The sequence below is a fragment of the Haematobia irritans genome, chromosome 3 (genome assembly GCF_050003625.1).
Source record: "Haematobia irritans isolate KBUSLIRL chromosome 3, ASM5000362v1, whole genome shotgun sequence".
Taxonomy (NCBI): Eukaryota; Metazoa; Arthropoda; class Insecta; order Diptera; family Muscidae; genus Haematobia; species Haematobia irritans.
This window is the reverse complement of record NC_134399.1, coordinates 211,539,149-211,555,233: the sequence shown is the minus strand read 5'-3', so window position 1 is coordinate 211,555,233 and position 16,085 is coordinate 211,539,149. Positions and strand designations below refer to the sequence as shown.

At 25.8% G+C, this 16,085-nt stretch overlaps 1 protein-coding gene across 1 annotated transcript in view; it reads right to left on the bottom strand.

The window, feature by feature from the left end:
- Positions 1-6,968: 6,968 nt before the first annotated feature.
- UBL3 (ubiquitin like 3) overlaps positions 6,969-16,085 on the bottom strand; it is a 463,144-nt gene continuing 454,027 nt past the window's right edge. The window contains exons 4-5 of the mRNA XM_075302631.1: positions 8,361-8,525; positions 6,969-8,023 (exon numbers count right to left, since the gene is read on the bottom strand). Of these exons, the coding sequence (XP_075158746.1) occupies positions 7,959-8,023; positions 8,361-8,525 (230 nt within the window). The 3' untranslated portion in view covers positions 6,969-7,958. The remainder of the gene's footprint in view (positions 8,024-8,360; positions 8,526-16,085) is intronic.

Below are 16,085 nucleotides of genomic sequence, written 5' to 3'. Positions count from 1 at the left end.
TTTAATCCATTTTAGTTGTTTCAAAAATTTATAGTTTCAAAAAAAAAAAAAAAAATAATTAAGAGTTTAAATAATATATCCATAATTTGTTAACTGTCTTATTCTTCCGGGTTTGATTAAATAGTTAATTGTATCAATTATTTTTTTAATTGAAAATTTCAAAAAATTTCAATCATTGGCTTAATTGAATTAATGTTTCTAATTTGATTAAAAGATTAATAGTATCAATTATTTTTTTAATTGAAACAGTTTTCAACTTCAATCAACTTTTTAATTGGGAATTGTTTTGGTGATATTTTTTTCTGTGTACAAACAAATGCCCCACACACAAAAAAAAAATCACGAAAATTTTTATTGGTGGTATTTTTTTCTGTGTACAAACAAATGCCACACACAAAAAATTTCACGAACATTTTTCACGAACATTTGATATTTTTTTCTGTGTACAAACAAATGCCCCACACACAAAAAAAAAAATCACGAAAATTTTTATTGGTGATATTTTTTTCTGTGTACAAACAAATGCCACACACAAAAAAATTTCACGAACATTTTTCCAATTAAAATTTTATTTGAGTTTTAAAAAATATTCAATTAAAAATTTATTTGATTCAACAAATTTTTTTAATTGAAACAAAAATCAATCACAAAAATAATAGTATAAATTAATTTTTTAATTGGATCAATTAACTTTTTAATTGACCCTCAATTAATTTTATAATTGATACTATCATTTCTGTGATTGAAGACATTTCATTTAAAAATTAATTGGATCAATTAATTTCGTGACTGAATCAGAATTTTTTTTTGTGTGCAGTTTAAAAATCCAAATTATAACGGATACTTCAAAGTAAAAAATGTTTTCTTAATTAAAAAAAAAACTTTAAACCAAAGACTCTAAATCTTCAAAATAAGTCTTAGCCTATATTTGAAGCGTTTTTATCTTAAATTTCAATATTTCAGTTCATTTAAGGAGGACAATTTCTTTAAATCAAAATTGTGTTTCTTTACTTTAAGGAAAATTCGCCTTAGTTCAAAGACGAGCAACTTTAACGGATGAATGCAAAGTTACAAAATTTGTGTCCTAAATTTTATGAAAAAAATTGTTTGAAGCAAAGATTATAAACTTTATTTTAATTAAAATTTCATTATTTTAAAGAAATTTGTCCTTAATATTTTGTAAATTTCGCATCCTAAAATGTAGGTTGCATAATCTTTAATATCACGTAAATATTTTTGTCAGTGAAGATAGGAGTATTTTACAAAATCGGTATCCCGATATTTCTAAAATGCTCCAGGAAAAATAATTTGGCAGTAATTTTGGTCATAAATTTGTCTAATGTGACCATACCCTTAGAATTAAAGGCCCATAACAACATAGTTATCGATATTTTAATTTTTTGATAGTTTCATTTTTGTTTTGATAACATTCATTAAAATAAGAAAATTCTTTTAAAACATGGAATTATTGGAAAAAGAAAACAAAAATTTTTCTTCTGAAAAGAAATTTTAGACAAACGAAATTCTCCTTGTTTATAAGGTATTTTTCTTAAAGAGCAAATAACCCCAAATTTATGACAAGCATTGCAACGATGGTAACCAATCTGTTATTAAGGAAAATTTTTTAGCATTAAAAGAAAACTCCGTTTATCTGAAAATTTCGTTCCTCCTTTCAGGATATAAAAGTTTTCGTTGAGTGTATATAACTCTAACGATTATCCGAAATGTTGATGATATTGAAACAAAATTTCAGTTTTACACAATAACGCAATTGAACATCTATAATTTGTAAGGTATTTGCTTTATTATTTTTTTTTTATTTTGCTAGTTTTATTTGTTACACAAAAATTGTACAATAAACTCAGTAAATCAATAACTGTTGTATTTTGGTAATGGCTTATTTTTTTTTCCTCTCGATTTGTTTACACTATAATGCAAGGGATTATTTTGCATATTAAATTAATTATTTTATAGTTTTATGTTGTTGTTGTTGTTCTTGTTACAATCATCATTATGCTATGCTGTTTGCTTGTTTATAGGGTTGGCTTTTGTTGTTGTATCTCTTAGTTTTATATATATAATTTAGCTATTTAATATTTAAAAAGGCTTAAAACATTAAAAATAATTTTCAACATAATTATCTACATAAAATTTTTTTATTTGTTTTTTTTTCTTTTTGTTCATTATTTTCTATCGTTAATAATAATAATAATCATTATAATAATATTACACATTTTTCCACATTTTTTTGCTTTTGTTTTTGTTTTTATATTAAATGTATTATTTATGTATTAATTTATTTTACCACCAGAACACAAAACTATAGAAAGGATAAAATCAAAATAAAATTGCTATTTTAAAATGTTCACATAAATATCTTAAATATTATTTTAATACATACAATTATGAAGGGATTTCTTTAAGGTTTATTTGTAAACTATTTTAATAAATATCTGCTGCATTTAGTTTCCTTTTTTTTGTTTTTTAATTGCATATTTATTCAAAATACTTTTGAGCCAATAACGACCCTATTGATTGCCCTATTACTTTCATTCAAACCAAATAAAATTCAGTCATTCTAGGCATCACTTGTAAATTTTTTTCTCGGTATATCCTGCCTGTAGTTTTTGGAAATAGTTTAGTTGACCGAATCCATGTATAGTGTGGGAGCCTCATAATTTTAAACTCAAAAATCTCAACAAAAAAAAAAACAGGATGCAAAATGTAGATTAGTGTTAGAAAATTAAAAAAAAAACCGATATCACAAATATACGTTCAAGAAAATTTATAATTATAATTATGTTTTTTTTTTCACTTGTTAAAGACAATTTCGTATATAGAAAAAAAATTCACGAAAATTTTTCCAATTAAAGTCTAAATTGATTTTTAAAAGATATTCAACTACAAATTTAGTTGATTCAATAAATTTTTTTATTGGATAAATTAAGTATTTAAGTGGCTGTCAATTAATTTTTTAATTGATACTATCATTTCAATATATGTCGGATAAAAATGCGTCTCTTATTTTACAAAGATACGATACATAGACGATTGCCGTATACCACGTGAACTCCAATATATCTGGTACACAGAAAAAATTTCACGAAAATTTTTCCAATTAAAATTTTAATTGAGTTTTAAAAAATATTCAATTAAAAAATTAATTGATTCAACAAATTTTTTAATTGAAATAAAAATCAATCACACAAATTAATAGTATCAATTAAATATTTAATTGGATCAATTAATTTTTTAATTGACTGTCAATTAATTTTTTAATTGATACTATCATTTCTGTGAATTAAGACATTTCAATTAAAAAATTAATTGGATCAATTAATTTCGTGATTGAATCAGAAAATTTTTTTTTTTGTGTGTAGGCATATATTCATGCATATTATTTTTTTTTTTAATATTTGGGGAAGTTACTAGAAGCTTGCACGATAATGGCCAGTTACCGAATTTTAAGATGAGAAGCCATTTCCAATTGAGCAAAATGGTTCCCCGATCGACTGCGGGGCCTAATATTATAAGGAAAATGTTCTAAAGAAAGTATTGAAGCCCTAAGCAGACGAACATTTTGGACATTCCAACAGGATTCAGAATCATCGCAGTCAGAACAGGTCCACCAAAACTGGCTTTGAAACGAGTTTCCTCGCTTCACTTCTAACGCACAATGACCACCACAATCTTCGGATCCCAATCACGGTTGCCACAGTGGGTAGAATTCTACCAAAAAGGGTAGATTGATAGAATTCTTCTTGTTTTGGTAGTTTTTTTACAATATTCCTCTCCAACTAAGACCTACTAAGAAATAAAATTTTGACAAAATTTTCTATAAAAATAACATTTAGACAAAATTTTCTACAAAAATAAAAAAAAAACTAAAATTTTGACAAAATTTTCTTTTAAAATAAAATTTTGATAAAATTTTCTATAAAAAAAAAATTGACAAAATTTTCTTTAAAAATAAAATTTTGATAAAACTTTCTATAAAAATAAAATTTTGACAAAATTTTCTTTAAAAATAAAATTTTGACAAAATTTAAAATAAAAATAAAATTTTGACAAAATTTTCTACAAAAATGAAAACAAAATTTTATTAAAAATTTTGACAAAATTTTCTACAAAAATAAAATTTTCTATCAAAATAAAATTTTGACAAAATTTTCAACAAAAAAATAACATTTTGACAACATTTTATATATAAAAATAAAATTTTGACAAAATTTTCTATAAGAATAAAATTTTGACAAATTTTCTATAGAAATAAAATTTTTACAAAATTTTCTATATAAAAATAAAATTTTGGGTTTTATAAAAATAAAATTTTGACAAATATACAATTTTGACAAAATTTTCTACAAAAATAAAATTTTGACAAAATTTTCTTTAAAAATAAAATTTTGATAAAATTTTCTATAAAAATGAAATTTTGACAAAATTTTCTATCAAAATAAAATTTTGATAAAATTTTCTACAAAAATAAAATTTTGACAAAATTTTCCATAAAAATAAAATTTTGTCAAAATTTTCTATATAAAAACCAAATTTTGACAAAATTTTCTATAAAAATAAAATTTTGACAAAATGTTCTATATAAAAACCAAATTTTGACAAAATTTTCTATATAAAAACCAAATTTTGACAAAATTTTCTATATAAAAACCAAATTTTGACAAAATTTTCTATATAAGAACCAAATTTTCTATAAAAGTAAAATTTTGACAAAATTTTCTATAAGAATAAAATTTTTACAAAATAAAATTTAATTTTTTTTTATTTAAAATTGTTTATTTTAAATAACATTTTTACAAAATTTTATATAAAAATAAAATTTTGACAAAATTTTCTACAGAAATAACATTTTGATAAAATTTTCTATAAAAGTAAAATTTTGACAAAATTTTCTATAAAAATAAAATTTTGACAAAATTTTCTACAAAAAATTAACATTTTGACAACATTTTATATATAAAAATAAAATTTTGACAAAATTTTCTATAAGAATAAAATTATGACAAATTTTCTATAGAATAAAATTTTGACAACTTTTCTATAGAAATAAAATTTTTACAAAATTTTCTATATAAAAATAAAATTTTGGGTTTTTATACCAAATTTTGACAAAATTTTCTATAAAAATTAAATTTTGAAAAAAAAAAACAAAATTTTATATAAAAATAAAATTTTGACAAAATTGTATATAAAAATAAAATTTTGACAAAATTTTATAAAATAATAAAATGTTGACAAAATTTTATAAAATAATAAAATGTTGACAAAATTTTATAAAATAATAAAATTTTCTATATAAAAATAAAATTTTGAAAAAATTTTCTACAAAAAAACTAACATTTTGACAACATATTATATATAAAAATAAAATTTTGACATTTTCTACAAAAAAAAATTTTGACAAAATTTTCTATAAAAATAACATTTTGACAAAATTTTCTACAAAAATAAAATTTTGACAAAATTTTCTATAAAAGTAACATTTTGACAAAATTTTTTATAGAAATAAAATGTTGACAAAATTTTTTATAAAAATAAAATTTTGACAAAATTTTATAAAATAATAAAATCTTGACAAAATTTTATAAAATAATAAAATCTTGACAAAATTTAATATAAAAATTAAATTTTGACAAAATTTTATAAAATAATAAAATTTTGACTAATTTTTCTATATAAAAATAAAATTTTGACAAAATTTTCTATAGAAATAAAATTTTGACGAAATTGTCTATATATAAAAATACAATTTTGACAAAATTTTCTACAAAAAAATTAACATTTTATATATAAAAATAGAATTTTGACAAAATTTACTATATAACAATAAAATTTTGACAAAATTTTGTATAAAAATAAAATTTTGACAAAATTTTCCATAAGAATAAAATTTTGATAAATCTTCTATAGAAATAAAATGTTGACAAAATTTTCTATATAAAAATAAAATTTTGACAAAATTTTATATATAAAAATAAAATTTTGACAAAATTTTGTATATAAAAAAAATTTTGAAAAAATTTTATATAGAATTAAAATTTAAAACAAAAAAAATTATTAGAATTAGGAATAAAATTTCTGTAGTAACAAAATAATGGTAGTTTTTGGTAAAATTTGCTCCAAATTTTGGTAGATTAATTTTGGCTCCAGTGGCAATAAAATTTTGACAAAATAAAATTTTGTCAAAATTTTGTATATAAAAAAAAAAAAAAAAAATTTGAAAAAATGTTATATAGAATTAAAATTTAAAACAAAAAAAAATTATTAGAATTAGGAATAAAATTTCTGTAGTAACAAAATAATGGTAGTTTTTGGTAAAATTTGCTCCAAATTTTGGTAGATTAATTTTGGCTCCAGTGGCAACCGTGATCCCAATCCCTTGGACTTCTACGCCTGGGAGTGGAGTGTGGAGTGTTCGGATGATACTAAGAAATACTAATGTGTCAATTCGCCGGGAATGGGCCAGAATACTGGTAGTTTGAAGGCCATAATTCGTTCCCACACTGCATGACTGGTTCCAAAGATTTTGTTTTTACACTAATTATTTTTTACTCTGTTTGCAATAAAAGAGTATTTAAAATAAAGTGTGGAAAAAATCTCCTATTTTTAAACACTTTTTGCTTTGTAGTCAAGATGTTAAAAGTCAAAAAAATTTAAAGGTGATTTCATTAATTTTGCGGAATTTTTCAGAATTATTAAAGTCAAGATGACCTTAGTCATTCATTTTAACATAGCCAACTTTAAGTCGAATCATTTAACCCTTTCGCTACCGAAATAAACATAATGATAAAAACTTTTATTTTTCTTCTGTTTTTACTTGTACTAGCAGCAAGTAGAATAAAAATTTTCATTTTGGAAACCTACCTCAATTACTTCAATAGCTATATGAGCTTGTTCTGAAAACTTGATTCTTGAATTGTGACCTATAATATCTTTCAAAGTTTCAAAAAAAAAAAAAAAAATACAAAAAAGAACCTGTAAATGTATCAGCTATAGTTTTTGTATAAATGGGAAAATAGAATTTGGTGTCTTTTTCGAATGTCCTTTTAAGTGGACATCGGTAGTGAAAGGGTTAACTATAAGAACAAAACGATTTTTATTGAAAAGTTCATCGACTTTTGGACAAGGGAAAAAACTTTATAACGCAGATTATGAGTCTTCTGTGGTAAGCAAAATTCTGATTCGCATTTTAAGGCCATGAAACCTTTGGCCTCACAACAATATTCTTTTCAGTGTAAGGTAGCCAATTCAAACAAATCCAAAATTGGATTTTATTTTCGATATTTCTTGCTATTAATTCAAACCGCATCATGCAAGAGAAAATATTTATCACAGCTTCAACTAAAAAATTTTAAAATTAATTAAAAAAAGAGAATAATGTTTTATTAAATAAAAAAAATGATACTTCAAATTTAATTAAAAATCCCTTGCTATATGTCTTGTATTTGAGGCTGGCTAAGTTATCGATAAAGTTAAATTTTAAAATTATAGAATTAAAAAGAAAGATTTTTTGTGATGTTTGTATCCAAAGTCTGGTTAAAATATGCAATCCTTTTTTAATATTGTTTAATTATTTTGATATCCTTTGTTATATTTTCATGGCTATTTTCATGAGTTCATGGTTTTTCTGGCTGTTTCTTTGCTATTGAGGTTTTGTTTTTGTTTTTTTTTTTTTAATATTATTGTAAGATTATATAGTTGTGTTCTTTAGTTATCATTAAATTATAAAATTTATTTATTGTGTTTATTATTAATTTATTTGTTTTTTTTTTATCATTGGTTATCATTAGCATTATTATCATTATTTTAATTATAATTATCATTATTAAATATGCAAATATTATAATTTAATTCAATTAATTTGTATATCTCATCATTCATTATAGTTAATCATAATAATAATTCATAGATACTAAATTCTAATGTCTATAATAATTTAGTTACAAAATACAGCAAGTCGTTGAACAGCATCTACTGGAACCACCTTTACTTTTTTGTCTTTGATCTGATGATGAGTGGTTAAAGTAAGCGAAGAAAGGAGAGCAAATATTTTTGTTTTATAGAAGAAGGAAAATAAAAGAAAATATGGCAAAAGAAAATTCAATTAGTATTTTTGTTTTGTTTCATTTTTGTTACAATAAGATCAGGGACGTAGGTAGTGCTTATGAGGAGGATACTTTTCATATCATCAATCTCTCTTTCAGGAAATACTGTCTTTGAGATTTTTATAAATTTCGTTTATTTATATTTGCCCAGAAAAAAAATCTCAACTACCCCTCCCTCAGAACATTTTTTGCTACGTTCCTGACTACAGTTTTTATTTTGTTACATAGTTTTCTTACCTTGTGAGTTGGGTTCTGGTAAATTATCACGCGGTACTAAATGCATAACAGTCGTCTTGCCCAATGGCAAACCCAATGCACCCAATGTTACATTACAATGTAGAAATCTACCTTGGTAAATAAGTCGCAAAATTTCGGCCTTTGAGACAGCTTCACGCTCCCAGTCTACAAGAAAGTAAAATAAAATACAAGAAAACTAATTAGAAGTCTGTAGTTTTAATATGTACTATGTTAATATATACAGGGAAATACATAAATTAAACAATAACTATTGGGTAGTCGAAAAAATTCTAATAGAATTTCAGCGATATATATTTATATATAATAGACTTTATTGAATCAAATATGAACAAAAATATGTCAAAATATTGGCCAGATATTTCAAAGAAAATTCGTTTTTTTAATACCAAAAATAAAAAAGCCAATATTAGTTTTTTATATCGACATGGCTGACTTTTGTATAGAAATTAAAATTTTTACAAAATTTTCTATAAAAACAAAATGTTGAGAAAATTTTCTATAGAAATAAATAAAACATTTTCGATAAAAATAAAATTTTGACAAAATGTTCTATAGAAATAAAATTTTGACAAAATGTTCTATAAATATGAAATTTTGAAAAAAATACTATAGAAATAAAATTATGCAAAAATTTTCTACAGAAATAAAATTTTGTAAAAATTTTTTATAGAAATAACATTTTGACAAAATTTTCTATAGAAATAAAATTTTGACAAAATTTTCTATAGAAATAAAATTTTGACAAAATTTTCTATAGAAATAAAATTTTGACAAAATTTTCTATAGAAATAAAATTTTGACAAAATTTTCTATAGAAATAAAAATTTTGTTAAATATTTCTACAAAAATTGAATTTTGACAAAATTTTCTATAGAAATAAAATCTTGACAAAATTTTCCATAGAAATAAGATTTTGACAAAATTTTCCATAGAAATAAGATTTTGACAAAATTTTCCATAGAAATAAGAGTTTGGCAAAATTTTCCATAGAAATAAAAATTTGACAAAATTTTCTATAGAAATAAAATGTTGAGAAAATTTTTTATAGAAATAAAATGTTGACAGATTTTTCTATGGATATAAAATTTTGACAAATTTTTCTATAGAAATAAAATGTTGACAGAATTTTCTATAGAAATAAGATTTTGACAAAATTTTCCATAGAAATAACATTTGTACACAATTTTTATAGAAATAAAATTTTGACAGATTTTTCTATAGATATAAAATTTTGAGAAAATTTTCTATAGAAATAAAATTTTGAGAAAATTTTCCATCGAAATAAAATTTTTACAAAAATTGTCTATAGAAATAAAATTTTGACAAAATGTTCTAAAGAAATAAAGTTTTGCAAAAAATTTCTATAGAAATAAAATTTTGCATATATTTTCTATAGAAATAAAATTTTGACAAAATTTTCTATAGAAATAAAATTTTCAAAAAATTTTCTATAGAAATAAAAATTTCTATAGAAATAAAATTTTGAGAAAATTTTCTATAGAAATAAAATTTTGAGAAAATTTTCTATAGAAATAAAATTTTGAGAAAATTTTCTATAGAAATAAAATTTTGACAAAATTTTTTATAGAAATAAAATTTTGACAAAATTTTCTATAGAAATAACATTTTGAGAAAATTTTCTATAGAAATAAAATTTTGAGAGAATTTTCTATAGAAATAAAATTTTGACAAAATTTCTATAGAAATAAAATTTTGACAATATTTTCTATAGAAATAAAATTTTAACAAAATTTTCTATAGGAATGAAATTTTGCAAAAAATTTTCTATAGAAAAAAATTTACAAAATGTTCTATAGAAATTTTAACTAAATTTGCTATAGACATAAAATTTTGACAAAATTTTCTATAGAACAAACATTTTGACAATGTTTTCTATAGAAATAAAATTTTGACAACCTGTTTTGTTTTCGGTGTAATTATGTTGATATATCATTTATTAATCCACATTTTAAATATTAATAGAATTTCCAGTATATGTAATTGTGTTTTAATCGTTTTAATATTGCAAATATGTGTTTTTAATTTTTCAGCTTCATATTAAAAGAATTCTCTTTGTCAAATCGAGCATAAAAAAGTGTACGTGAAATGTCATTATATATAAATTCAACAATAATCCTTATGACACTAAAGTCTACAAATTCTTCCCACTGGCTGTCCACAACCTCTTCCCAATGATTCTGCATCCTTTTCAGCGAACCTATTTGGGACCTATTCTAGAAAAAATTCAATAGTTATGGCATGATATTAACATTGAGTTTATTTAGTTCACGTAGCGTAACAATTACTTAAAATCCATTTTCTGTTTGGGAATTGTGACATAATGGAATGGATTAAAAGAAACTGACCGCTGGGCTAGAGAAAGGGTCAAGGATTTGGGAATACTATAAAGAGATTTCACTATGGGAAAATAAATGCAAAGGCTTTCTTCTGACACTATATCTAACCTACCAGTATCATTGTTACGATTTATGGTACCAGTATCAATATTACGATATATTGGTATGATACACAAATATTATAGTGAGCTATCAATTAAGCAAATAATATGTAGCTGTATTTGCAATACAAAATTCATAGGTTTCTAATTTATAATCCCTACATAACATCCCTATGTCTTGCTGAAATAGCCAAGGAGAAAAAAATCCAATCCACGTTACAAATGGGACATCGTATTTTTTTTATTGGATAATGCCTTGGGTTGCATACACGTCAGTTGTCCTGCCAGAATACATATACAGATTTTTTTATCCTATTTTCCTAAACCCGAAAACTCGGAAAATATATGAAAATGGTAAAACGTGTGTCACATGACCTATTAACCAAACAGTTTCTTAACGTTTGTCTACAAGGCAATTGGAGCCATTGTACTCAATTCGAAATTTGTTGAGAGAGTAAGAATAAATAGTGAAAAAAAGGGTAAAAGGAAAGTTGAAAGGATAAATAACATAAGGTTTGCAAAGAGGAATGGATGAGGAAAAAAACTGAAACTAAAGGGTGATTCTTTTGAGGTTAGGATTTTCATGCATTAGTATTTGACAGATCACGTGGGATTTCAGACATGGTGTCAAAGAGAAAGATGCTCAGTATGCTTTGACATTTCATCATGAATAGACTTACTAACGAGCAACGCTTGCAAATCATTGAATTTTATTACCAAAATCAGTTGGCAGAAAATCCGCTTTTTTTTCGACAAATTTTGTTCAGCGATGAGGCTCATTTCTGGTTGAATGGCTACGTAAATAAGCAAAATTGCCGCATTTGGAGTGAAGAGCAACCAGAAGCCGTTCAAGAACTGCCCATGCATCCCGAAAAATGCACTGTTTGGTGTGGTTTGTACGCTGGTGGAATCATTGGACCGTATTTTTTCAAAGATGCTGTTGGACGCAACGTTACGGTGAATGGCGATCGCTATCGTTCGATGCTAACAAACTTTTTGTTGCCAAAAATGGAAGAACTGAACTTGGTTGACATGTGGTTTCAACAAGATGGCGCTACATGCCACACAGCTCGCGATTCTATGGCCATTTTGAGGGAAAACTTCGGAGAACAATTCATCTCAAGAAATGGACCGGTAAGTTGGCCACCAAGATCATGCGATTTGACGCCTTTAGACTATTTTTTGTGGGGCTACGTCAAGTCTAAAGTCTACAGAAATAAGCCAGCAACTATTCCAGCTTTGGAAGACAACATTTCCGAAGAAATTCGGGCTATTCCGGCCGAAATGCTCGAAAAAGTTGCCCAAAATTGGACTTTCCGAATGGACCACCTAAGACGCAGCCGCGGTCAACATTTAAATGAAATTATCTTCAAAAAGTAAATGTCATGGACCAATCTAACGTTTCAAATAAAGAACCGATGAGATTTTGCAAATTTTATGCGTTTTTTTTTTTTTAAAGTTATCAAGCTCTTAACAAATCACCCTTTATATGTAACATGTGGACAGAATCGTTACTACATACGATATTTTATATTTTTTTTTGTATAAATCAAGGATATTTGTGGTAGACAAGCAGTTCTATAACATGGGAAATATGTGAAGATATTTATTTCACAGAAAATAAATACAATTTTGTGATGAAACAGCGGTTTATTATGTCTGTTCAAAACTATGAGGCATGTCTCGAAATCTGGTTTAATATTGTATAAGAAGGGTTGGGGCAAATTGCAATAAAATTATTAGTTTTAAGCAACATCTCAAGTCCAACGGGGGCCAACTATATTATGGCCTCTGAGATTTAAAAAGAATTAATCTGCCCCATTGATATAAGACACAGTCTTCTTTGCGGCCCTTTGGAAGTGTTAGAAAGAATCCAAGTAATCTTTCCAAGACGGTTCGCCTTTGTATTCCAACATAGAAATACACATGTGATTCATATGCTTGCCACGCATCACCAGCTATAGCACAATATGAAAATTCTTATGGAGAATCCACTAACAACAATGTTAAAAGAGTAGGTGAGATGAGTTCTCAAAAGTAGTTTACTGGGGGGACATTTACAAGAACAATATCAATATGTAGATGAGTAAGTTTACAGTTGTAAAAGTGTGTGTGTGTGCATGTGAGTTTGAGTCTATGCTATCTGTAAGGCATATTTGTCTGGGACAAATAAATCATGATAAGCAAGAGCAGCAAATGCAGCGCCTTCATTAGTGGACGACAAATGAATATTAAATAGTCCTATTTTTGGCTCAACTGTGGCTGTGGCTGCGGCTGTAGCTCCAGATGATGATTATGATACAGCCAGCCACTACTGCTACTACTCTTCGCGACCTAACTCCAAGGATAGTAAAAGGAAAATTTGGTATTCGTTGGATTAACAGATATGCTATGTAAAGGATGTGACTTTATTTGTTCGGTATATGTGTTTCGGGGTAGAGCGAAACAAAGGAACTGAAAAGTATGTAATTGTGACAGTGGTAGGTGTGTTTGTTTGAATAGAAATGTATGTGTGTGTGAGTAAGAATATTTGTATCATGTTAATAAAAATGATAAGACAGACATTTAAAAGAGAATTGGTTGACTACCAATTTGGTAGAATGTAACAGCCATTCGCACACACAGGCACATACATCCATTATACACACCACTTATACGAGAATATGATAACACGACAAACAATGAGAGAACATCACATCCCCATTTACCCTTTAGCATTGACATATAGAGAGAGCGACTCTGTCATACAGTTACAATACTAGAGTTAACTTTATTATTATCTGGGGACCTCTCTATTGTGGCTGGCTGACTGGATAGTTGGTTGAATTTGCTCGATTTATTTAAAGAGACAAATAAAGAAAAAAAAACGTTTATTTTTAAATTCCATCCTTCCGTAGTCAGGGAGTAAAATATTTTTGTTTTCCTCCATCCAATGCATTTGATAGTAGTAAAATTTTTATCTGCCTGGTTTGCATTTCATGGTTGTTTGTACATTGAATAACACAACTGGTTTAGGTTTAGCTGCTCCGGCCTGAGAGCTCCCCCTAATGGATAAAGTGTTTCTATTTGATTCCCAACTCGTCGGCAAGTGTTGAAAAATCAAACCAAAAACTTAATGAAATTGTTTTCAATGAAAACGTGTTTAAAATATCAAATTTGAATATTTAATAACGATTTTATGTGGAAACCTAGGCAAAAGGGTTGGTGGCAGATTTCTTTCGAAAGGATCAAACGGCTTTAAACTGTGGATTTTCTTAAATCCTTTGAGGCAATTGCGGTGCTAGAAGTGTTGGTTGTGGTAGTGTAAACCAATTTGAAAGAGATCATATTTCAGGCATCTAATGAATTACAATTAGGTTTAGTTACTTATGCAAAGTGGTCATTTATTCTTTCTTTGTCACACAAAAGAACAACAAACTTTTAAAATCTTTATTGAACGTAAGTTTCAATAAAATTTAAATTATATAATTTTCTTATTTTCCTTAAGTTTCATTAGTCTTATTAGGATCTATTATACGTGATAAAAAGAAATTTGAAAACGTAAGAACGTAATAACGGGTTAAGACGGTTACCATATACCAACACAGAGTTCTTCATAACAAACAAGCAGTTGACTAAGAAGATATTTATTGTTACATTAGAACATTTGAGCTTGACATATGTTTTATAAAAAATGTCGCATTAGTTTGCGTGTGTACACGTAAAACTCTTGTATTGAGCTTAACAACAATAAGGTAGATTTTGGAGAATGGGAGATTCTCACTTTCTTTGATGAGAGAACATGTTTACTTCCTTTGATGAGAGAACATGGTTTGGAGCTTAACAACAATAAGGTAGATTTTTGAGAATGGGAGATTCTCACTTTCTATGATAAGAGAACATGTTTACTTCCTTTGATGGAAGAACATGGTCATTATCGAAAGTCATTACTGTCTTCAATTTAAATTATCACCTTCCCTATGATTTGAGATCTAAATTCTGTACAGTGGATGGTTAATGATCAAAATGGATAATTTCAATCGGTCAATATGGGGGGCTGTATCAAAATGAAAATCAAAATATTACTTATATTTAGTGTCATTTATGTGCCCAAAATAAACTCTCAGGAATAAATTGCTGCTTCTAAATCGGAAAAATTTTGAATTTCATGCCCTCAAGAAGTCAAATCGGTAGATTGGTCTATATGGAGATTATATCTAAACATGAACCAGCTCTTTACGAATCTAAAATAATTCCAGATTTTTAATTTCAAGCAAATCAAAAGGAAAAAAATTATATGACGTCAGGAGGAATTGAACTCAGAATTTTTGGACTTATTAGAGCCAATCGTCATACTAATTAAAAATTGTCAAAACTCCAGCTACTCAATCGATGATGCAACGAAAGCTTGGAGGGACATTTTCGACCAAGAAAACCCAAAATAGTTTGAAGTTGCGAATGAGAGATGTAAAACTAGCAATTTTTTCAATAAATACAATATAACATGATATGTTTACATCCCTTGTATCGGAGTCAAACTAAAGAAAGAATAAATCGAGCTTGTGTATGGAAGAAATCGATGAAGCGGGTTCAACGTCGTTTTCGGGTTAAAAAAACTGCAGTGAAACCTCTGAGAAGTGGACACCCGTGGTCGTCAAAATTTTGTCGAATATGAAAATATTTGGTTATATATTTTGACAATATAAATTTCGTATTATTTTTTGAAGTTTTTAAATACTGCCAACGTGAATATAAAATTACAAAAGTACGACTTTCATTACTCGTAATGCTAAAAGGAATGCCTTTAGGTCTACAAAAGTAACTAATATATTTTAACCCTTCTGTGCGTGATGAGGTCCCGCTGGACCTTTTTGATTTTTATTCATACATAACTTTATCTTTTATATGCATTTCAGCTTGATGGTTAATGACTTCTTGTACGGAAGTGTTTTAAGTTGAAAACTTTAAATTTTTATGTGATTGAATCATTAAATCGGTTTTTATAGGTATTTGAAAAAGTTTAGTGCGATTCTGCGTGATGAGGTCCAATGGGACCTATTACTAATTACATTAGTGGTTTTAGCACAGTTTAAAAAGCAGTGTAAAGATATTGCGATTTTCGTATTTGGAACAATTAATAACACTAACATCCTTTCAGAAAATACCGTTATTTGGAAGAATTTGTCATTTTTGAAGTTTCCATTGGTTTCGTTGCTTGGTAGTACATAATTTTATGTCTTCCGTTGATATATCCAATATAGTGAGAG